At 64.9% G+C, this 20254-nt stretch overlaps 1 protein-coding gene across 5 annotated transcripts in view; it reads left to right on the top strand.

Moving 5' to 3' along the window:
• CELSR1 (cadherin EGF LAG seven-pass G-type receptor 1) overlaps positions 1-20254 on the top strand; it is a 102586-nt gene that overhangs the window by 25796 nt on the left and 56536 nt on the right. For 4 of the 5 annotated variants that reach the window (XM_036237682.1, XM_036237680.1, XM_036237681.1 and 1 more), the window contains exons 2-3: positions 11709-12344; positions 19775-19997. In XM_036237682.1, coding sequence (XP_036093575.1) covers positions 11709-12344; positions 19775-19997 — 859 coding nt within the window. The remainder of the gene's footprint in view (positions 1-11708; positions 12345-19774; positions 19998-20254) is intronic. The other variant, XM_036237683.1, reaches the window with a different exon arrangement.

The following is a 20254-nucleotide window of genomic DNA, read 5'->3' as shown; positions in this document are numbered from 1 at the left end:
TGTTTGAAAGCGAACTCCAGTCCCTCACGTCCGCGGCTGCAGCAGGTGCCCTGCGTGGCTGAGGGAGGCCCCCGGAGCCGCCTCTGTTTGGCGCTTTCCCCCCGAGTCACGTTTCAGAGGCTTTTTCGGAGTCGTGTGGACGGCCCCGCAATGCACGGGGGAACATCTTCTGGTGCGTCTCCCACGGTGGCGTGGAACGTTTAGACAGAGCGGGTGCGTTTGGGGGGGAGCCGCATTGGGGGGGAGCCGCAGGTAGGAGTTCCAGCGGCCCCGCTCGCCGCACCCCTCCAGGTGACCCGGAAGATCTCCCGGTGCCTGTCGCATCAGACATTAGGGCCCGGGACCCTGTGACGCTGGGGGTCCCTTCCAGCTGGAGGATACCAGGACAGCAGGTGCGCTGGCCTCGGGACCTGGGGCCACAGAGCACAGGAAACACAGGATTGTCCCGGACAGACTGACGGCTGCTCTCGGGCTCATGAGAGAGAGAGAGAGAGAGAGAGAGAGAGAGAGAGAGAGAGAGAGAGAGAGAGAGAGAGAGAGAGACGCAGCTCTGCCCCGCACGGGCCTCGGCCTGCGGCGGCCCAGGCCCCTCCCCAGCTCGGGGAGGACGCGCCGGGGCCCGGGTGCCCAACCTTGGCCTCCGTCCTGCGCAGCGAGTCAGGCCTTTGCGGTAGCGGCGGCGGCGGTGGTGGCTGTGGTGGCCGTGGTGGCCGTGGTGGCCGTGGTGACTGGTGGCGGGGATAAAGAGGCTCGGCTCTTCCCCGAGCTGGGGCGGGAAAGCCGGCCTCAGGTTACAGGCTCCTTGGCACCAAGGTCTCGGCGCCTGTTCCCCAGGGCCAGGAAGAAGTCACCCCAGATACTGACCTGTGAAGACGGGAGGAATTGGGCGGCAACAGTTTATTGGTTGACAGTTCCAAGCAAAGAAAAAGCCCCTCGTTTTCCCCGAGACGGGTCACAGAGAGAGTAGTTGCTCACATCGGCAGAGCAGATTCCTGCGGCTGTTTTGGGGTCGGGGTGTATGACCCCTGGGAGGGCGGCCCGGCCCTGGCTGTGGGGTGCGGGCACTTCTGGGGTTCCCAGCCGGTTTATCCCAGATGCCCATGGCTGCCGCGGTGCGGAGGACATCCTGGAAACTGTTTCTGGAAGCAGGCCCGCTGTGCCGGGGCGGCATGTGGTCCTGCTGGGCCCCTCGGCCCGGCGTGGGGGGCTGGCCCCCTTCTCCCTGTTCTGAGCCCCACCCTGAGGCCTGGCGGGCCTCTGTCTGTGCACTTGCCCTTCCACAGTGCTGGCTGTGGGCTCGGTGATCAAAGCCGTGTGACCCCAGCAGTCTCTCTGGGCCCACATGTGCAGGTGCTTGTGTACACGCTCACACACGTGCAGGCACTCGCGTACATGCTCACACATGCAAACACAGAGGTGTACATGTGCATACACACGTGCAGGCACTCATGTACGTGGCCACACATGTGCAGGCACACACATGTACATGTGCACACACATGCAGGCACTCGTGTGCACACACATGCAGGCACTCGCACACACACGTGATCCCCTCGCTCCTCTGTGGGTGCTCCTTGCGGCCCGTGCCGGCTCGGCAGCCACGTCCCCCAGGCTCACCGGCTGTCCCGGTGCCGGCCGCCGGGCCCCCGAGGCCCAGTGGGGAGGTGTGGGCCGCAGTGCAGGGTCTCTGGGACGGAGGGCACTCACGGCTCCCATTGTCATTTAGTGCAGTGACATGAGAGGGACAGATACCAGCCTCGACCACGTGCCGGCCACGAGCCTTCGCCCAGCTGCTCTTCCTCCCGCGGCCAAGCTCAGGGAGAGCCCCTCCCCCACCCCCATCAGCACCCTGACACCCCTCGCCGCACCCCAGTCTCACCCCGGACGCCTCCGCCTCCCTGCAGCACGGGCCGTGAGGTCTGTGGCCCGTCTGTCACCCCAGCTGGCTGAGGACACCGTGAGGGCCAGAGAACGCGGTTTCCGCTTGGCATCTCAGGGCCGGGCCTGGCGCTCGGGTTGGCACGCTGAATTAGCGGGTGAGGACGGCTGTAATCGGCTCCTTCGCGCTGAGGCTGCAGATCCGGATCTTCGAAAGGTTCATTATGCCAGTCGCTTTTCATTCTTAGTGAGTCGTGAACGCGGCCAGCCTGGTCCCCGTGGGCCTGCATGTGCGTCTCGGGGCCCGTGGGTGCTTCCGTGGGGCTGCAGGTTGTTATTTTTAAGTCATCTCTTAATCACTTAATAACGGGATATCTGATATTTCCCTGCTCCATCTGTCCAGACCCAAAGGAGGGGCACCGCTGAGAGAACGGGGGGCTGCCGCTCTCCTTCTGAGGTTGGGAAGGGTGTGTGGGCGTGCGTGTGAGTGTGTGAGCACGAATGTGTGTCCGAGTGGGTGTGAGTGTGCATGTGAGCGTGTATGAGTTATGTGTGTATGTGAATGTGTGAGGATATGAGTATGAGTGTGAGTTATATGTGTGAGTATGAGTGTGTGAGTTTTGAGTGTGTGTGTATCAGCGTGAGTTGTGTGAGTGTATGAGTGTTGTGTGTGTATGTGAGGTGTGTGTATTAGTGTGAGTGTGCATGTGAGTATGTGTGCATGCAAGAGTGTGTGTGTATGAGTGAGTGTGCGTATGAATGTGAGGGAGCATGACATGTAAGAAGGGCGGGAGGCCCTGGCCATGCGCGTAGTAGGTGCTCAGCTCAGCGTCAGGTTCGTCCTGGGAGCCAGGTGTCTGCAGGGCACGGAGGGAGGGGGGCTGACAGGTGGGGGTGGGGATGTCGGGCCAGGACGCACCTCGGAGAACATTCCGTGTGGACCGCGTTGCTCTGTGGGACTTTGAAAAGCACCGGAACCGTTAAAGCGCGTGACAGGCGTGACGAGATGGGGCCGTGGGGCATGTCACTGTTGCAACATGGCCCCACCGTGGTTCACCAAAGCAGGACGCGGCTCCGTTTCCCCCTCCGTCCGGGGGTGGCCTCCGAGCTGCAGCTCCAGCCCGGTCCCTGGACAGCGGGGCTTGTGCCACCGATACGGACCTGGACGGTCGCGGACCAGGGCCCTGCCCGTCGCCCGGCCTGGGGACGCAGCCTCTGCTCCCCGGCAGTGCAGACTCTCGGCCGGGGGGTGCTGTGCATGGGGCAGAATCAGCCAGGCAGCTGTGGGTTGGCTCCTCTGAGGAGTTCCGTCCTCCCCAGGCACCCTGACAATGAGCCAGACGCCCCGACAATGAGCCAGACGCAGTTGCCTCCCTGCGCTCTGAGTTGGCCGCCGACACGCGGGCCTCGTCCCATCACAGCGGAGTTCTGAGCCTTTCCAGAATCTTCTCGCTCATTGACTTCAGAGTAGGCCTGCCGCTCATTAATTTCAGGGAGAGGGAGGAAGAGGGGACTCAGAATACGGGGACAGAGGGCTGGCTTTCCACCAGGGCCCAGTGGGGGTTTTTGTCCCACTCCGAACGCCAAAAGGGGCGGACACCCGAGAGAAGTGAATTAAAAGACTCGGCCACAGAAAAGCACGTCATCAGGCGTCCCGACGAGAAGGAAGGATGCTCACGTACACGCCTCCGCCTCCGTTTGCCGGAGGTGCTTGCGACGGGAGGGTCTGTCCCTCCCTCTTCTCTCACGCTCCTCCCACAAGAGTCCCTGGGTCGTAATCAGACACTCCTGGGCCCCGCCCTCCGAATGTCACGCCAAACCAGTCTCTTGAAATTCAGGATTGGAATTTTCTTAGCAAATATTTAACCAGGAAAAGAAACCACTCCCACATTTCTGATCTCAGCAGTCGTGATATAGGTTATAAACTAATAGACGCCTGGGCCAATGTTTGGCCATTTCCCCCAAAGAAAATGACTCGCCAGCTCTTCACTCGGTTTGAGGGAGGGGTCCCTGGAAGTAGCAAAGATGACGGGTGGGTGGTTGTCCCCCACTGATGGCGGGACGCCAGGCCGGGTGCGGCCCCGCCGGGCAGCATGTGGGTGAGGTCCCTGGGCATGCTCACTCCAGTATCTTCGATGGCCATAGGGACATTGAAGGCAGCATTCTGTGCCTGACCAGAGCAGGTGGAGCAGTGAGTGGCCGAGGGGCCTTCGTGGCATGTGAGGGCAGGTCCCCCGGGGGTCCTGGGCTGCCCCCGCCCCTCCAGCTTGAGGAGCTAACCCACCAACGGAGCTTAACTTCGCCTCTCAGTGGTGTTTGTCTTTCAGAAGCGGTCCCGGTGCAGTCATTCCGAAGGGCTTTCAGGGCCCTTGAGCGGGGAGCATTCGGGAGTCAGGAGGGCGGCCCTCTTGTCCCTGTCAGATGCCCTCTGTCTCTTGAGGAGGGGGAAGGCTGCAGCCGCGGCTGCCATGGACAAGGCTGGGCTCGGGGGGAAGGGCCCCGTGTCCCGCAGGGGCCGAGCGGCCTTGGCGGGGGGCCGCGTGGGTGCCGGGGCCCCCGTGCGGGTCCCCACCGCTGCCCCTGGCCACCTGCAGCACACCTTCTCTGGCCCCGCTCAGCCGGCCTCTGGGCCCTCCCCCGCAGGCTCGTCGGGGCTGGGCGGGGGTCCGGGGGCCTGGGAACCGTCGTGGTTTTGTCCCCCTGGTTCACCCCGTGCTCGTCTGTTCACTTGCCCAGAGGCAGAGGAGCCGCGTCTGGTGCTGCGGGTCCAGTTGCCTTCGTTGCCACACGTTTGCTCTTCAATAGGCACAGATCATTGGCCTCAGTAACCCTCACGGCTCCCTCTCCTCATTGAGCCTGTGCAGCTAATAATTATTTTCTCGCTGGAAGGCGTTGGCGTCAAACAGCGGAGTAGACAGGTGGAGGCGGCCACTTCGGGAAGATCGCGACCCATGTCCTGTGACTCGACGGCCGTGCGTTCTCAGCCCGGCCCCTATGCCTCTCTGGGCCCCAAGTGCTCATCACAGGGGCAGCAGCATCTGCCTGGGCCCCTCGCCGGGGTGTGGGAGAAGCACAGAGAGACTAGATCATGAGAGTAGAGTGGCTCCTGCAGTTCTCACGGGGCTCTGGGGGCCAGAGGTCCCGACATTTCTGGGTTGACCGATGAGGAAACCGAGGCACACGAGGTTCGGGAGCTTGTCGCCGGTGGTTCCCACAGACAGGGTTTCAGAGGCGCTGCTGGCCAGCATGGGGGTCGAGGGCCAAACGAGTCCAGCGTGTCGTGTTGGAGAAACAAACTTCCAGGGCTGGACTCGGCCCAGCGGGCATTGTTCAGCCGGTGCTGCGGGAGACGTGCTAAGAGCTTCAGCTAAGGGGCGGAGCAAGGGCGGAGGGGTGGCGCAGGTGGATGCCCACCTGCCGTCTGCGGCCGCCCCCGCCCGCCCCGGCCAGCGCTCACCTGCCTGCCCAACCATCCGGGTGGTGGCAGGAGACTGTGCCGTCCGCGCAGCCGCGTGGGGAGCGGCGGAGTCGGAGCTGCAGCCCGGCCTGTCACCGCCGTCTGAGGGCCGGCAGCGAGCCGCGTGTGAGCGGCAGTGGCCACGAGGCCCCGCGCCCCGCGGCCGGCAGGCCCGGCCGGCCAGCGTGTGTGTTAGGAACCGTGTCTTTGGTGCGGCTCTCTGGGGCTGCCAGCTGCCACTGGACGGGACACTTGAGTGTGTCTCTTGGGAGGTGCTCGGGGCCACGGGGTCACACTGGTGGATGTCCTTTGGCTGAGAGGGAGGCGGGCTGCTCTCTAGCTCTTAAATCCAATTTGGCATTAAGTTTTTGCCTCAGGGAACGTGGCGCGTTTTCCCAGGCCCGCTATCCTGGCTCAGGTGGGGAAGAGGGAGGCCGGGCGGGCTCCCTGTTGGCGGAGGCGAGCCCCAGTCGTGGCTCCCAGGAGGGCGGGGCCCTGGGCTGGCCCCCCGATCTCCAACAGCCTGTAGCCTGGCGGTCACTCCGCAGCCCTGCAGGGAGTTCGGTGAGCCCAGACCCTGGGACCGTTGAGTCAGCGCTTGAGGTGACACGAGACCAGGGCAGCAGCAGACGCCCAATGGGACTCCCGGGTGGCCCCCGGGCCAGAGGCGGCCCGTGTCCAGTGCGGGCGCGTGGCCCTCCCGTGTGCGCGTGGCCCTCCCGTGTGCGTGGCCCTCCCGTGTGCGCGTGGCCCTCCCGTGTGCACATTTCCTCCGCAGTGTCCCGGGGCGGGGGGCGGGGGCGAGCTCGTCGCATCTCGCCAAGGCCACACGTGGCTTCCCGCCCGTCCACTCTCACAGCGGGGGACCCCCTCCTCGGGCCTCAGGCACCCTGAGTTTTAAGGAAGTTGTTCTTCCGATGCCTTCTAAGATCTCTCATCCCCTTTCGGGTGACCTCATGCAAAATAAAGCACATTTCGATTGAGTCGGTTCTTAACTCTTTTCCTTTTTTTAAAATTGAGGTGAAATCACATGATACAAAGTCAACCGTTTCGGAGTGAACGATTCCGTGGCATTTAGCACATTTACAATGTAGTGTGACCACCACCTCTAATTCTAGAATGTTCGTCACCCCAGAGAAAGCCCACACTCATGGGACAGTGACTCCCCACTCCTCGCCCCGCCGAGTCCCGCCGGCCTGCTGGGCATCTGGATTCACCCGGTTCTGGACGTCCCCCAGAAACGGGCTCTTCACTTAGCACAGTGTTTTCGAGATTCGGCCACGTTGTAGCATGCACCGGAGCTTTGTTTCTTTTTGTGGCTGACTAGCGTCCCAGCCAGTGGAGTTACAAAACGACAGTGTATCTGCTCATCAGCCGGGCCAGTTAGGTCTGCGCTTTGGCTGCTGTGGCGCGGTGGGTGGGCTTTCGTGTGCAGGCTTCGGTGTGGGTGCGTGTTTAGGTGCATTAGAATGCCACCTGACATCCGGGTCACGTGTTCGTCCTGTGGTGAGCTTTTCCAGAAACCAGTTCTTACCTCTTAAGTGAACGTCCTTCGTCTTGACGAGGCCACACTTTGAGCCTCTGCCCACAACTACTGTGGCTTGGGGTCAAGCTGGACCTTCCTATGGGTCAGTGGGCCTGTTATAGTGCAGCCTTCCAGAAGGTTCCACCCAGCATAGACGTGATGAGCTAGTTCAGGACTGGAGAGGGGTCGTAAGCTCCAGAGCCTGCCCGGCCCCTCTGAACGGGGAATGAGCACAAATGGGGGCACAGCTGGACAAGGGGACCGGGGGAGGGGCGGGGGGTGCTCAGCGTCATTTTAGGTGAAGGAAGAAAGGGCCGAGGGGCTCAGATGATGGTGGGGAGGGCACATGCCGTGCCTGGGGGCCAGGGCCCCCAAGATAGCACCGCCTGCCAGGCCTGGCGCCAGCACCAGTGGGTGTGGGGGGGCCCGGGGTTCTGATCGCAGCGGACCCTCCCTCCCCACGGCCCCGCCGAGGTCACAGCGCACGTGGGGGCAGGAAGGAAGGGGCCGCCGGCTCTGCCCTCTTCACCCCCAGTGCCAGGCCGGGCTGCGCCCGCACGTCCAGCGCCTCGCAGGGCGACTCCAGGTAAATCCCGGACAGGTCAAGAGCCAGTGCGACCGTCTGGGTGCTTGTGCGCGCCTGTGGGGCAGGACAAGCAGCAGCGCCCCGCGTGGTGGCCGGCCTGGCGCCGGCGTTCGCCCCGGGGTCCCCTGAGTGCATGTGTCACCCTGTTCCCGGGAAGCGAGCGATGTCCCCAGTCGGGGTGGTAGGTGCAGCCTCCCTCATTCATACAGGAGAGAGACCAGACGCCCTCCAGGTCGTAGATCACAACCTCACACCTGCCGTCTGCCCTCAGTCTGGCCTCAGAAAGCAGTGACCCCACTTCAGGACCCACTTCAGAGTCCCCTGCCTTTGGGGCCCCCCCGTTGTGAGGCCTCGGGAGGGGGCAGGAGGAGGGACAGGAGCTCAGCCTTTGTCTCGAACCGGCTGGACAGCAAACATCGCCCTGCGGATGCGGCTACAGCCGGCCTCATGTCACGGGCTGCGACACCCAGGCCTGGCAGGGCGCTGGTGGCAGAAGCCGGAGAGGCCTCCTGAGCCCGCGGTGCGCACGGGGCTGGGGTGACAGACTCACAGTGCATGGCCCCGGCGCTGGCTGTACGTCCAATTGCAGGTGGACCAGAGTCACGGCATTGCCCCCAAGTCCCCGGGTGCTCAGAAACTGTCCTCCCCTCCCTGTGTCCTCGATGAGCCCCCAGACCAGGACCGCGGTCTCCTGAGCCCTCCGTCCGCCGTCGGTGGGGCTTGAGCCCAGGCGGTCGGGGCCTGCCACCTGCTGCCCAGGTGACCTGGGCTGGGCTCATTGGTCGGGCTCTTTGTTGCTGAGTTCCCTCATCTGTGAGGGACGAGCAGTGGTGCCCCCCTGGGCTGTGGCTAGGCCCGAGGGGGCAGTTCCAGGGGAGACGTCAGTGGGGCGCTGCCGCAGGCAGGTGTGGCCCCGTCCTGTGTCCACCCCACCAAGAGCCCAGGAGGCCGGCAGCAGCGGAGGACACCCCCACACACCGCCCACCGCTGTGACCTCGTCTCCCCACAACCCCATGTCCACCTGGGTGGGATAGTGTCCCCCAGCTCATACCCACCTGGAGCCTCAGAGAGACCGCACCTGTGCAGAGGGATCAAGGCTTTGAGATGAGGCCGCCTGGACTCGGTGGGCCCTGGTCCGATGGCTGCTGTCCTTTGGGAGGGTAATTTGGACACAGACGCCCTCGGCAGAGGCCACGTGACGATGATGCAGAGATTCATCAGGATGACCAGCAGCCGCCGGACCCTGGGAGAGGCGCGGGAGGGACCCTCCCTCGGGGCCTCCGGGGAACCACCCTGCTGGCCTCCAGACCGAGAGGACAGGCGTTTGGGCCACGTGGTCTGCGGTGCCTTGGCGCAGTGGCCCTAGGACACGGGCGCACTCCCCTGCCGGCTGCGTTTTCACATTCGTGCCCGGAGGATGTTTCCTCTCGTGTGACAGAGGCCATCCCTCCTCGGAGGCCCACCTCCCTGTTGCCCCCCGGGGCCGTCCTGGCCCCAAATCTCGAAGTGTGGCTCTGTCCGGGCCCCTGCAGGCCTGGCTCCTCCGAGGCCGTGGTGAGGCCTCTGCCCCTGGTGTTTTGGCGTGGGTCCACCTCGAGGGACGTCGTCCTTTTGCCAGAGGCCCCGCCCCCCGTGGAGACTGCGGGTCCCTCCTTCACGTGCGGCGTCTGGGGTTTTACAGGAAGTTCCTGTGGGCACACACTCTGCCATCTTTTCTTCCCCCCTGTGGCTCGGGGACAACGAGGTGACTCAGAAATCGTCTCCCAGGACCTGGGGTGTCCAGGATGGTCCGTGGCCTCGAAAGAAATGAGCAGGAAGGTTAATAGTAAGGATGTATTTTGTTTTTCAGCACGTTAAGGGAGTTACTATTTTAATGCTCTTTCTGGTCATTTTGTCCCTGAGTGAAGATGTTTGCTGTACCCTCCTGAGCTGCCTGCGGGAGGGTCCGGGCCCTGGAGCCCCCGCCCCACCCAGAGGTAACCCATAGTAACCCAGAGCACCGAGACAGTCTGGGCTTCGGGCATGACCTTCGCATCTTGGGCCAGAACAAATCCACCTGTGGTTGAAGATTAAAAACATGTTTCATAACACTTGCCACCAGGAAATAAACAGTATCCTATATCCTCTATTGTTATAAGGGGCCTTTGCAAAAGAGAGAAGACAGACAGACCCAGGAGAAAAATAGCTCACATGCAGAGACGGAGTCTCTGGTGTTTGTGCAAATGTCAATCTTGGGGGTAAAGGGATGCCACTGGAAGCCTTCGCCCCGCCCGGCCCCCGCCCGGCCCCCGCCTTCTGCTCCTCCACGAATGTTTATCTAGGAGCTCCGAGTGCCAAGAACTACACCAGACGGGGCGAACTGGGCAGGAACTAGACGTACAGGTTCTCAGTCCTCTCAGACTCGGGGGGCGGAGTGGGGGTGGGGGGAGGACATGCAATGTCAGGCTGTGTGGGATTAAAGCGGGGGTCCGGCTGAGCAGGGGAGAGGGGTGCCGAAGGCCCCTCCGATGAGGGCCATTCAGCTGGGACCCGGACGGCCGAGGGGGAGGCCGCAGGAAGGTCAGTGCCGCAGGCAGGAAGCGAGGTGTGCAGAGGCCCTGGGGCAGGGAGAGGGGGCAGGGCTGCCACGGGGGTGTCGCTGTGACGAGGGGAGGGCGACGGGGTCATACCACGTAGGACCGTAAGGCGGGGTGAGTGGCACGCGGCTTATTCCGGGTGCCATTGGGGCCACAAGGGAGTGGTGAGAGGGGGTCGGCATTTCAGGGTGACGGCTGGGGCTGCGTGCTGGAGGGAAACCGAGGCAAGCTGCAAGCCCGGCCCACGTGCCAGGGGAGGGGGATAAACGGCCCCCGGCGGGGCGCGACCGCCGTGCGGGCGGGGGGGGGGGGCTGTCTGCCGCGTGGGCGTCGCCATTTTCTTCTGCCTTTGCTGCTTTTTCCTCGTTTCCCGGTGGCGGTCGCCCCCGGCCCTCTGCACGGGATCCGCAGACGCGGCCCGCGCCGTCTGGGCTGTGGACGGAGCAGCCCTGGCCTCGCGGGCCTCGGGGCTCGACGCCCGCGGCGCGTGGCCCTCCCGCACCCGGGGCACAGCGTTTTCGTGTTCCGAGTCGGCCCTGCCGGCGCGTCGTGGGGACCGGGCGTGGCAGCAGCGCGTGCTCGGCGCCCGACTCGGAGGCCGTGGTGTCGGCGGCGTGGGAGCCGGGCCCCCCGCCCGCCCGCACGTGTTCCCGGGCGTGACGCCTCCTGTGGGTTTTCCTCGCTCGTCCGGCGGATGATACCGGTTTTCTCGGAATCTCCCGGAACCTCAGATTTGCCGTGACAGTCGCCCAGGCACCAAGGGTGCTGTGGCTTCCGGAGTGTGATTTCTCCGCCGTTCAGACAGGCCACACGCCACGAGAGGGTGGGGCGGGCCTCACAGGCTGGGGGGCTCACAGGCTTGCGCGCATGGCTCTGCGCCCCATGGAGACCAGGCGGACACGGAGGGGGGTGGTCACTACATCAGAGCAGAGGCAGAAGGTCGCGACCTGGCCAGGGTCCCTTGGCACGTTCGAGGCAGGGCTGGGAGGCCGGTGGCAGCCTCCTGGGAGGGGGGTGGCCGTGCCCGTCAGGGTGTTGGGGAGGCTGAGGGGCGGCTCTGTCGCCATCGTGGGGAGCCCCGGGCACCAGCCCCGATAGCGCCTTCGATGCCGGGTTCGGGGCTGATTGTGGCTCGACCCTGTAACCTCCTCCGTGACTGTTCGCCGGCGCTGGCTGAGGCGCAACGTCACCATCTGGCACGTGTCTCGCTGAAGCGGCATCTGCTCAGGTGCCCCCAGCGGGGCGCAGAGGTACGGGGGGTGCAGCTGCGGGGAGAGAAGCCTTCAGCACAGTGTCAGCCACGGCCAAGCTGGGCGGGATCATCCTGGACCGCCCTGGACGCGGGGGTCTGAGCTGGGCCGGGGGTGCGTGGGATTGAGGCGGGGTCTCCTGCCGGCTGGAGCGGGGGTGGAGGTGTAAAACGGCTCAGTGTCCTCGCGTGTCTGGAGCAAAGCGGGTGAGGTGGGGGCCTCTGGGGCAGAGGGCCCGGGTCGCGGTGGGCATCGGACGCCCTGCCGAGCGGTCAGGGGTGCCCTGGGGGCTTCTGAGCAAGACGGGCACCGTGGGAGCTGTGCTTTTGGGCGCTGGGTGTGCGGGGAGAGGGAGGGGGTGGGAAGGGGGGGCTCGGGCGGGTGGGGGAGCCCCGGGTGGGCCCCGAGTGACCCCGCCCGCCCCCTGTGCCCGCAGACGGCGTCCACAGCGTGACGGCGCTCTGCACCCTGCGGGTCGCCATCATCACCGACGACATGCTGGCCCACAGCGTCACCGTGCGGCTGGAGGACATGTGGGAGGAGCGGTTCCTGTCCCCGCTGCTGCCGCGCTTCGTGCGGGGCGTGGCCGCGGTGCTGGCCACCGGCGAGGACGCCGTCTTCGTCTTCAACGTGCAGAACGACACAGACGTGCGCGGCCGCGTCCTGAACGTGACCTTCTCGGCGCGGCGGCCCGGCGCGCGGGGCGGGCTCTTCGCGGCCGAGGACCTGCAGGAGCGCCTCTACCTGAACCGCTCGCTGCTGGCGGCCGCGGCCGCGCAGCGCGTGCTGCCCTTCGACGACAACGTGTGCCTGCGCGAGCCCTGCGAGAACTACATGAAGTGCGTGTCTGCGCTGCGCTTCGACTCCTCCGCGCCCTTCCTCAGCTCCGGCTCCGTGCTCTTCCGGCCCATCCACCCCGTGCACGGCCTGCGCTGCCGCTGCCCGCCCGGCTTCACCGGCGACTCCTGCGAGACCGAGATCGACCTGTGCTACTCGGGGCCCTGCGGCGCCCACGGCCGCTGCCGCAGCCGCGAGGGCGGCTACACCTGCGAGTGTCTGCAGGACTTCACCGGTAGGCGGGGGGCCCCGGGGGGCGGTGCGGGGACTCCGCTCACACGCCGGGGCGTTCCCGGGGGTGTCCTCCGCCCACGCCCCTCCCGCGGAAACGGTCGAAGGACGGACGGGCCGTCGGGCCCGTGAGCCTCGCCGGGGTCCGGGGAGCGGCGTGTCCTCGGCCGGCCGCAGGCGGGGGAAGTGGCTCCTCACAGCAGCTCCGAGGTCCCTACCGAGCGACGTATTGCCCTCCGAATGAGGAGAGGAGGAGGAAGGTGCAGGGTGAGAGTCACCCAAAAAAACACACACGTGTAGAACGGCGTGCTCTCCTCTCGAGTGGCTTCAGGTTTCAAGCGCTGCGCTCCAAACGTCAGGTTTAATCGGTTATCGGAGACGGTGTCGCTAGGACGGAAGTCGTGAGCCGTGAACCACTTGGGTCTGGAAGGGGCCATGCGTTCACGCCTCGCGGCCCCTGGGGGGGTGGCTCGTCTTCCCCGCCTGGCACGGCCACGGCCCCGAGACGTCCTGGCTGATCGAAGGCGACCGCCCCAGGGGCGGCCCACGCCGCTCGTAGACACAAACAGCCCGTCGGGAGCAGCACGGCGTGCGGGTTCTCGCCCTGGGCTTTGATCGCCCGACACGTAAAACGATGGCCCACCTGCAAACCAGCATTCCCCCCCGGGCCGTCCCCAGCCCGCCCTCAGGGCCCAGGGCCTCGGCTGTGAACAGGCTGCTTCCCGGAGAGCCGTTCGGGGTTCGGGCAGGCCGGGGGTCGGGCAGGCGCGGGTCGGGTAGGTGGGGTTTGGGCAGGCGGGGTTCGGGCAGGCGGGGTTTGGGCAGGCCGGGGATCGGGCAGGCGGGGGTCAGGCAGGCGGGGGTCGGGCAGGCGGAGGTCAGGCAGGCGGGGGTCGGGCAGACTGGGTTCGCACCAGCGGCAGCGTCAAGACGCCTCCATTGACCGCGTCCTCTGCTGCCGTGTTTGGTATAAACAGCTGAGAAATCGTTACCTGTGAGTGTGGGACGCAGCGCGAAGTTTACCGAGCTTAGGACGGGTTTACAGTATTAGCAGGTGTTTCTGAAGCAGGAAGAGGGAGGGAAGCTGGGCGGGGCACAGAGGGAGGAAGGCGGCTGAGCCTGGTCTTTGCATCCGACGAGGAGAAGCCGCCAGAGAGGGCTTTTGGCAGCCTGGGTGGGGGGGGGGGCGGGTGTGCGCCCCAGCTTGCCGCGTCTGAACCCCAGCCCAGTTAGAATCCGGCCGCAGAGCCGTGAAGCGGAAAAGGCACTTGACTGTCTACCCGGTGTCCCCCCCACTGCCTGCCGGTGGCTGTCTGTCCTTGCCGTCAGGGTCTGGAGGTGTCTCCCCGACTGTCTGCGGAGTGTTAATCCTCCATTCCTGGCTGCGCTGGGGCTCGGTGGCGAGCGGGGAGGAAGGCAGAGGAGACGCCCAGGCCCCCCGTCCCTGCCCGGCTGTGGGGTGTGAGCCCCGCTGTGCCGAGGAGGTCACGTCGCGGTGGGTGTCCACCCCTTCCTCTCCCCACTCCATGGCATGGAGCTGGCCTCAGGCCCTTCCAAAAAGCAGCGGCCCCCGGCCCAGGCCCCCGGCCCCTGGGAACGGGCCTGCTGCCCTGCAGGAGTTGCCCACTGTGTCATTCACTCGCTCGAGGGCCTGCGGTGTGCCCAGCCGACGGGCCGCCCACAGGCACCGTGTGATTGTCTGCTCGCGGCTTGAGACGCGTCGATGGGAACCTGGTGGGGGAGACCCCTCCAGCACCCCCACATGCTGGCGGACGCCTCCGCTGGGGTCTGACGCCAGGGAGGAGACCGGCCCTGTGGCAGCGGGCCCGGGGCATCGACAGCGGGCAGGGCAGGCCGAGGCCACTCGGGTCCCAGGCCCCGCGCCCCTGGCCCCTCTCCGGAGAGGGCTTGACCTGTTGAGAACTTGGACACGTCTCAAATTTTGTTTTCATCACGAGTCAGGTCTAGAAAAATGACCAGAGAACGGCCCAGTGTGTCATCGCCAGGAGGCACGCTGAACTGTCACGCTTGGCCCGGGGCTGACTTGGACGTCTTTGGTACTAAAATTACCGCACGCATCCCCCCCGGAGACAGACTGACGCGGACCGATTAGCCTTGACCCGTCCGCCTTCCTCTCGTCCTTCCTTTTCCCTTTCGAGGCCCTCGCGCTCTGGCGTGGCGGTGAAGGAGCTCGTTCATCCGCGGTGACAGCCGGGCTGTCGTCACGTGGGTTGGGTTACTGGCTCTCTGGTAAGCCGAGCCCGGGCCTGCGCTGGGGCAGTTGGAGGTGCCCCAAGGCGCCCGGGGCCTGGGCTTCCTGTGCTGCGGAGGGGGGACGAGCCGGCTGAAGGAAGGTGTCAGCTCATTCCAGGAAAAGCTCGAGGAATCGGATGCTGGAAGGATGCTCCTCGCGGCCCTCCTGTGTGACCTCAGCATCCAGGCCCCAGGGGGTGCCGAGTGCCCGTCCACTGTCCCCTCCTCCGTGGCCGTCCCCAGCCCTCCCTCAGGGCCCAGGGCCTCAGCCCAGCTGTGCTCCCCTCTTGGCCGGCCCGGGACCGCTCCGGTCTCCCCCGATCCGGTCTCCCCTGATCCGGGAGCAGCGCCCGCGGGCTGGTTCTGCAGCTGCTGTCGGCAGGCACAGGACACACCAGCTTCTCTCTGGTTCCAGCCCTGCCCTCCTGTCCCAGGCCTGCGTGACCGTCACACGCAAGTGCACACCCCCCACGTCACACACACGTACACGCATCCACGTACCACACACATGCATACGCACCACACATGTGCGTGCACAGACACACACGGACACACACACACGTCTGTACGGTGAGCTGAGGCCCCGCGCTACCCTTTTCCTCATCCACAGACCCGACCAGGTGCCCGCCGGTCCCCGGCACCCGGCCCAGCCCGGTATCCAAGGCCAGGACCCAGACCCCTGTGCATCTGTTGGGCCTTTCTGGGTACGAGTGAGTGTTCGCACCTCTCTGCACCTTCTGCAAACATTCCCGCAAAGCCCGGCTGTGAGGTTTCCATGCCCGGGCACCAGTTTTTTTCGCTCCGTTTCCTTTATCTTTGAAGAACATTTTTGTTACAAAAAAACGGTAGGCTTTATACCCTGTGCCGGGCCTCCGTTTCCTCGTCTAAGGTGGGGCGTGCAGGAGTTCCCACCCCAGGGTGCGGTGCTGTGAGGGTTAGTGCAGGAACCGGCCCGGTGGGGGCCTCGGTCGGCCACACCTGTGCTCCATAACCCTCTGCTCCTAGCGGTCACTCTGCAGGTGAGCTGTTGGCTTAAGCTCCTTCTGTCTGAGGCATTTCCAGGGTGCTCAGCCCCTCAAACCAAGGGTCTGTGGCTCTGACACTGTGGCCTGGGGTCCCCGGGCAGGCCACATCCCCAACCCCAAGCCTGGGGCAGACGTCAGTGATGGGGACGTGTGTGAAGCCTTGGAGGCTGGAGGGGGCTTCTCCTGAAGCTTCCGTTTTGTTGTTAAGAATGTTTTTGGGGGGAGGGTGCCATTTCCCGGATTTCCTTTGGGGATTCCGCATCGGCAGCTCCTGCATGCATGCATTATTAAGCGAGGCTCTCGGTTTGCCCATGTGAACCTGATCCTCGGTGTGGGGGCGGGGCTGGCCGTTTCCATGGTGGGGGCATAGGAGGAGGATGGGGGCTTCCCCAGGTGTAGGATGGCTCGGAGCAAGCATTTGACTCCAGCGGCATACTGGGACATAAGGAGAAGCCTAAACTTACTTCATCTGAGAATTTCTAGGAAAGGTAATAAGTCGAGTCTTGATAGTTTGCTCCTCGGAACACTTATTTCATTAAATTAGCGTTTCTTTTAAGAAGTGTAGGAAAAAATTAAAGATGTGGCCTCACTAAATCTGGTCCACGTTATTTCCCTCAGGTAAGATGATTTTAAGAATCACGAGCTATCATTTCACGTCTCTCCCCGCCTCCGCGCTCAGCGGTGTCAAGTCAAGATCTTGGATTTGGCCCTGGGGGGCGGGGCAAGTGGGCGGAAGCTGCGGATCGGGGCTCGACCCCCGAGGGCTGGCCGTGCGGGTTTGGCAGCACCTTGCTGCATAGGACACGTACATTTTAAAGCAAAACGTAAGTGGATTAGTGTGCGGTTGAGACGAAGCTGGGGGCGAGCTGGGGGGCGCGCCCCTGCGTGGACTCTGCGGGAAACCCTGCTAAGGACCCACAAGGGTCGGCCTGAGCGAAGGTCCCGGAGGTCAGACCCTTTCCCGGCCGACCTGGCTCCTCTGAAGCCCGACACTCAGAGTTCTCACCGCCTGTTATAAAAATGGTGCGTTCAGCTGTGGAATTAATTCTTCATTGCTGACATCATCCTATTCCCAAAACCAGTTGAGTCACCCCTGTGAACTGCGTCGGTTTGGCAGTTTTGCGCCAGCATCCTGCCCGGGCCTGACAGTGGGGGACCCTGGCATGGCCGTGACGTGCCAGGCCCTCGTCGGCGCCCCTCCGTGTCTGGCATTCGCAGGGTCCCGCTGTGTGCCGGGTGGGCACGGTGTGCCGCCCACGCAGGAGGCATTCGCCGGCACCCACGGTGTGCTGGGCCTTGGGCTTGTCCCCGGAACAGGCGGCGTCCGTGCTGCGGAGCCTGGGGAGACATGCTCAGGAAGCCACGCCGTGGGCGTCACCCTGCGGCTGGGGCATGCGCTCTCCGGAGGGGGGCCCCGGGCCCGTCCGTCACGGGTGCCCAGGTGGGGGCGAAGCCTTCCAGGGAAGCCACCCACCGAGGCCGGCGGGGAGGACGCCAGGCCCAGAGAAAGATGGTCGCCGTTGGGTTCTGATGGCTGGTTGTGGCAAACACCTACCAGGTGTGTGTGGGGCCACCTACGTGAGCCCCGTGAATCCTCCAGCTGCTTGTGAGGAGGAGACCGTGTGGTCGGCGCTGGCCACGCGGCTGAGGGCCAGGCCCCGAGGAAGAGGGCCACCTTTACAGGGGGCAGGATTGCTTCTGAGCCAGGGCGTGGCCCAGCCTGCGTTCCTGTGGCCTCTCCCCGGTGTCGCGGAGAACCTGGGCTGGTGAGGCGTGGGCAGCCGGTGTGCGTGCAGGGGCCCGAGGGGAGGCCGCCGTGGGCGGGCAGATGCGGTTGGCACAGACCAGGGTGCTGGCGGCGAGTGGCCCTGGTCTCTGGGAGGCGGCGTTGGTGGGACAAGGCCCGCGGGGGGTGGGATGGCCCCCAGGCTCTTCCTTTGCCTCACTGGGCATATAGTGGGACGCTTCCCCAGGTAGGAGACCCCACGGAGAACCAGGCGTGGCTACGGGAAGCTTGGGTTGCAGGCCCGCATTTTAGGGGGAGGAAACCAGGGGAGAAGTGGTTGGGGGCCTGGCGTGGGGCTCGGCGGTGTCTGGGCCTCCTGGTCCACTGCAGAGGCAGAGCTTGGAGCGGCGGTGGCCGGTGGCGGCTTCACGTTCACCCAGGTGGGCGTTGGACCCCCTGGACCCGAACCCGGATGGTAGGACTGTCAGGCAGAGGGCGCCAAGGGCCGGCCTGGTTGGTTTCCCGCCACGGTTTGGGGAGCACGCCCCGCCCAGCCCTCGCGGTGGCTCCGACTCGGCCCCCGATGGGACACCCTGGAGCTTGGAAAAGGCAAGCTCTCCCAGGCGTCACGGACATTTTACAAGTCTAGACGGGAGACCTCGAAGGGTACGAAGGCCAAGTACACCTCGAGCTAAGCATCTAAAATCAACGCACAGGATGCGAGAAGGCCGCAGGCCGCCCCCCTGGAGAGGAGGCCAGGAGTGCCGGCGAGCGTGTGAGAGTGTGGGTGTGCGTGAGCGTGTGAGCGCGGGTGTGGTTGTGAGCGCACATGTGAGACCAAGAGTCGGATATAGAAGCGAGCACAGGGGTTATCGGGCGGGTCAGAGAAAAGGAACCAGTTGTTGCCAATGAAACGTGGAAGGATGCTGAACCTCATGGAAGGGAAATGCGGATGAAACACTTTTGGGGTTCCGTTGTCAGCAATGCAAAGTTGTCAGCAATGCAAAGTATTTCACAGGTCGATCGTGCCCGGTGTTGGGGAGGGCACTTTGGAAATATCTATCAAAACGCAAATTTTGCGTACCCTTTGATTCAGTGCCATTAGGAGTTTTCTCAAGAGAGAGGTTCTTAAAATACACCGAAGATGCGCATCGAAAAGCTGTTTGCGGTGGAAGAGAACTACAGGCAGCCTATGCGCCTGTCCATAAAAGAACGGGAAACACTAGTGATTCAGATTTCGATGGGGCGGCCTCAGGGAATACTGTGCGGCCTTTGGAAAGGACCACTGTGCGCCGACCGGAGGGGCCTCCAAGACCCACCGGCTGGGCAGCTGCCGGGGCGGCAGCCCCTGCGGTTCTCCCTGTGGGGACGTTCAGGAAACTGTGGAGACGTTTACCGCCTGTGCCGTGCTGCTCGTTTGTACAGTGGGGTTGTTTTTAAGTGTGTGGATGTGATGCTTCTGTTTTAAAATGCGTTCATTTAAAGATCAATAATTCACGGAATGTCAGCGGGAGCTGGAGAATTTCCGGCTGTTTGAAGCTCCCGAGGGTCTGCAGTTGTTTGAGGGGCTGGCGATGTCCACCGGGTGTGGTGCAAGCAGGTCCGGGCCGTGCCGCTTGGGGACTGTCATCCTCGTCCGGGGGAGTGGGGGTCACCCCGCTGGACTGCTGCTGGTGGGCGTGGTGGCCAGCTCAGAGTCGACAGATGCTCTGGGCCCGACAGACCTCGGGGGCAGAGGCGGTCAGCGTGGGCTGCTTCACCAGTCTGTCTGGGGAAGCTTCCGGAACCCTCCTTTCATGGAGGGGCTGGGCTCTGGGGAGGACGGTGGCACCGGACTTCAGTGAGTGCACGGGCCTGTGGGAGAGACGGACGGGCCTGGAGACGAGCTGGAACGCAGCGTCCCAGGCCGGCGGCGGGTCCGTGTGAGGGCCGGTGCGGGGGGCGGCTGCTGCGGGAGGCCCGCCGTGGAGGTGGCCCTGGGCGCGGCGCGATCCCGGCACGGGCCAGGGTCTCGGTCGGGGTTCTGGTGTGCGGCGGGCGCGGGCGCGGGCTGGGCCCACGAGCCCCTCTCGCCACTGTCGGCATGTCTCGGGAGGTCTTAGCCAGCAGGGTGCTCAGAACAGGGCGGGGTGTTCAGAAGAGGGGTTCAGTGCCACACGTTGCCTCTGCCCCCCGGGGTCGGCCTGGGAGAGGCATGGGGCTGGTGTGACTCTGTCACCTGGCACTCGGGGGGGCCCTCTGACCTCCCTCTCACTCACCCCCCAGGAGCCGGGGCCCCCGGTGAGACCCTGCACGTTCCGTGCCCGCCCGACGTGGCTGTGCTCCCCGGTGGGCGCCTCGTCCCCGGGGTCACCGAGGGCTCCGGGGGCGGGTGCCTGGCCGCCGCCTCGGCCGGCCGCGTGACCCCTCACCTCCGCCCTCGCCCCACAGGAGAGCACTGCGAGGTGAGCGCGCGCTCGGGCCGCTGCGCCAACGGCGTGTGCAAGAACGGCGGCACCTGCGTGAACCTGCTCGTCGGCGGCTTCCGCTGCGTGTGCCCCGCCGGCGAGTTCGAGCGGCCCTACTGCGAGGTGACCGCCAGGAGCTTCCCGCCCCGGTCCTTCGTCACCTTCCGAGGCCTGAGGCAGCGCTTCCACTTCACCGTGTCCCTCACGTGAGTCGGCGGCCGCGCGCCCGTGGGTCCCGCCCTCCCCCCGGGCAACCGCCGAGGGGTGGGGGCTGTGCAGTCTCAGCGTGGGGCCCCTTCTTCCACAATGGAGCCGTAACCCAGGCGTGGGGTCCAGTGTGACCGCCCAGGCCACACGTGGTGAACGGCTCTGGCCGTCTGGCCCTGCGCACTGGCCAGCACTGGGCCGAGGCGGAGGGACTGGGACCAGCAGGCGCGGAGTCAGGCGCTCGGCTCGGGCTCCT

The sequence above is a fragment of the Rousettus aegyptiacus genome, unplaced genomic scaffold, assembly GCF_014176215.1.
Source record: "Rousettus aegyptiacus isolate mRouAeg1 unplaced genomic scaffold, mRouAeg1.p scaffold_m13_p_2, whole genome shotgun sequence".
Lineage (NCBI taxonomy): Eukaryota > Metazoa > Chordata > Mammalia > Chiroptera > Pteropodidae > Rousettus > Rousettus aegyptiacus.
This window is presented reverse-complemented; position numbering and strand designations above follow the sequence as displayed.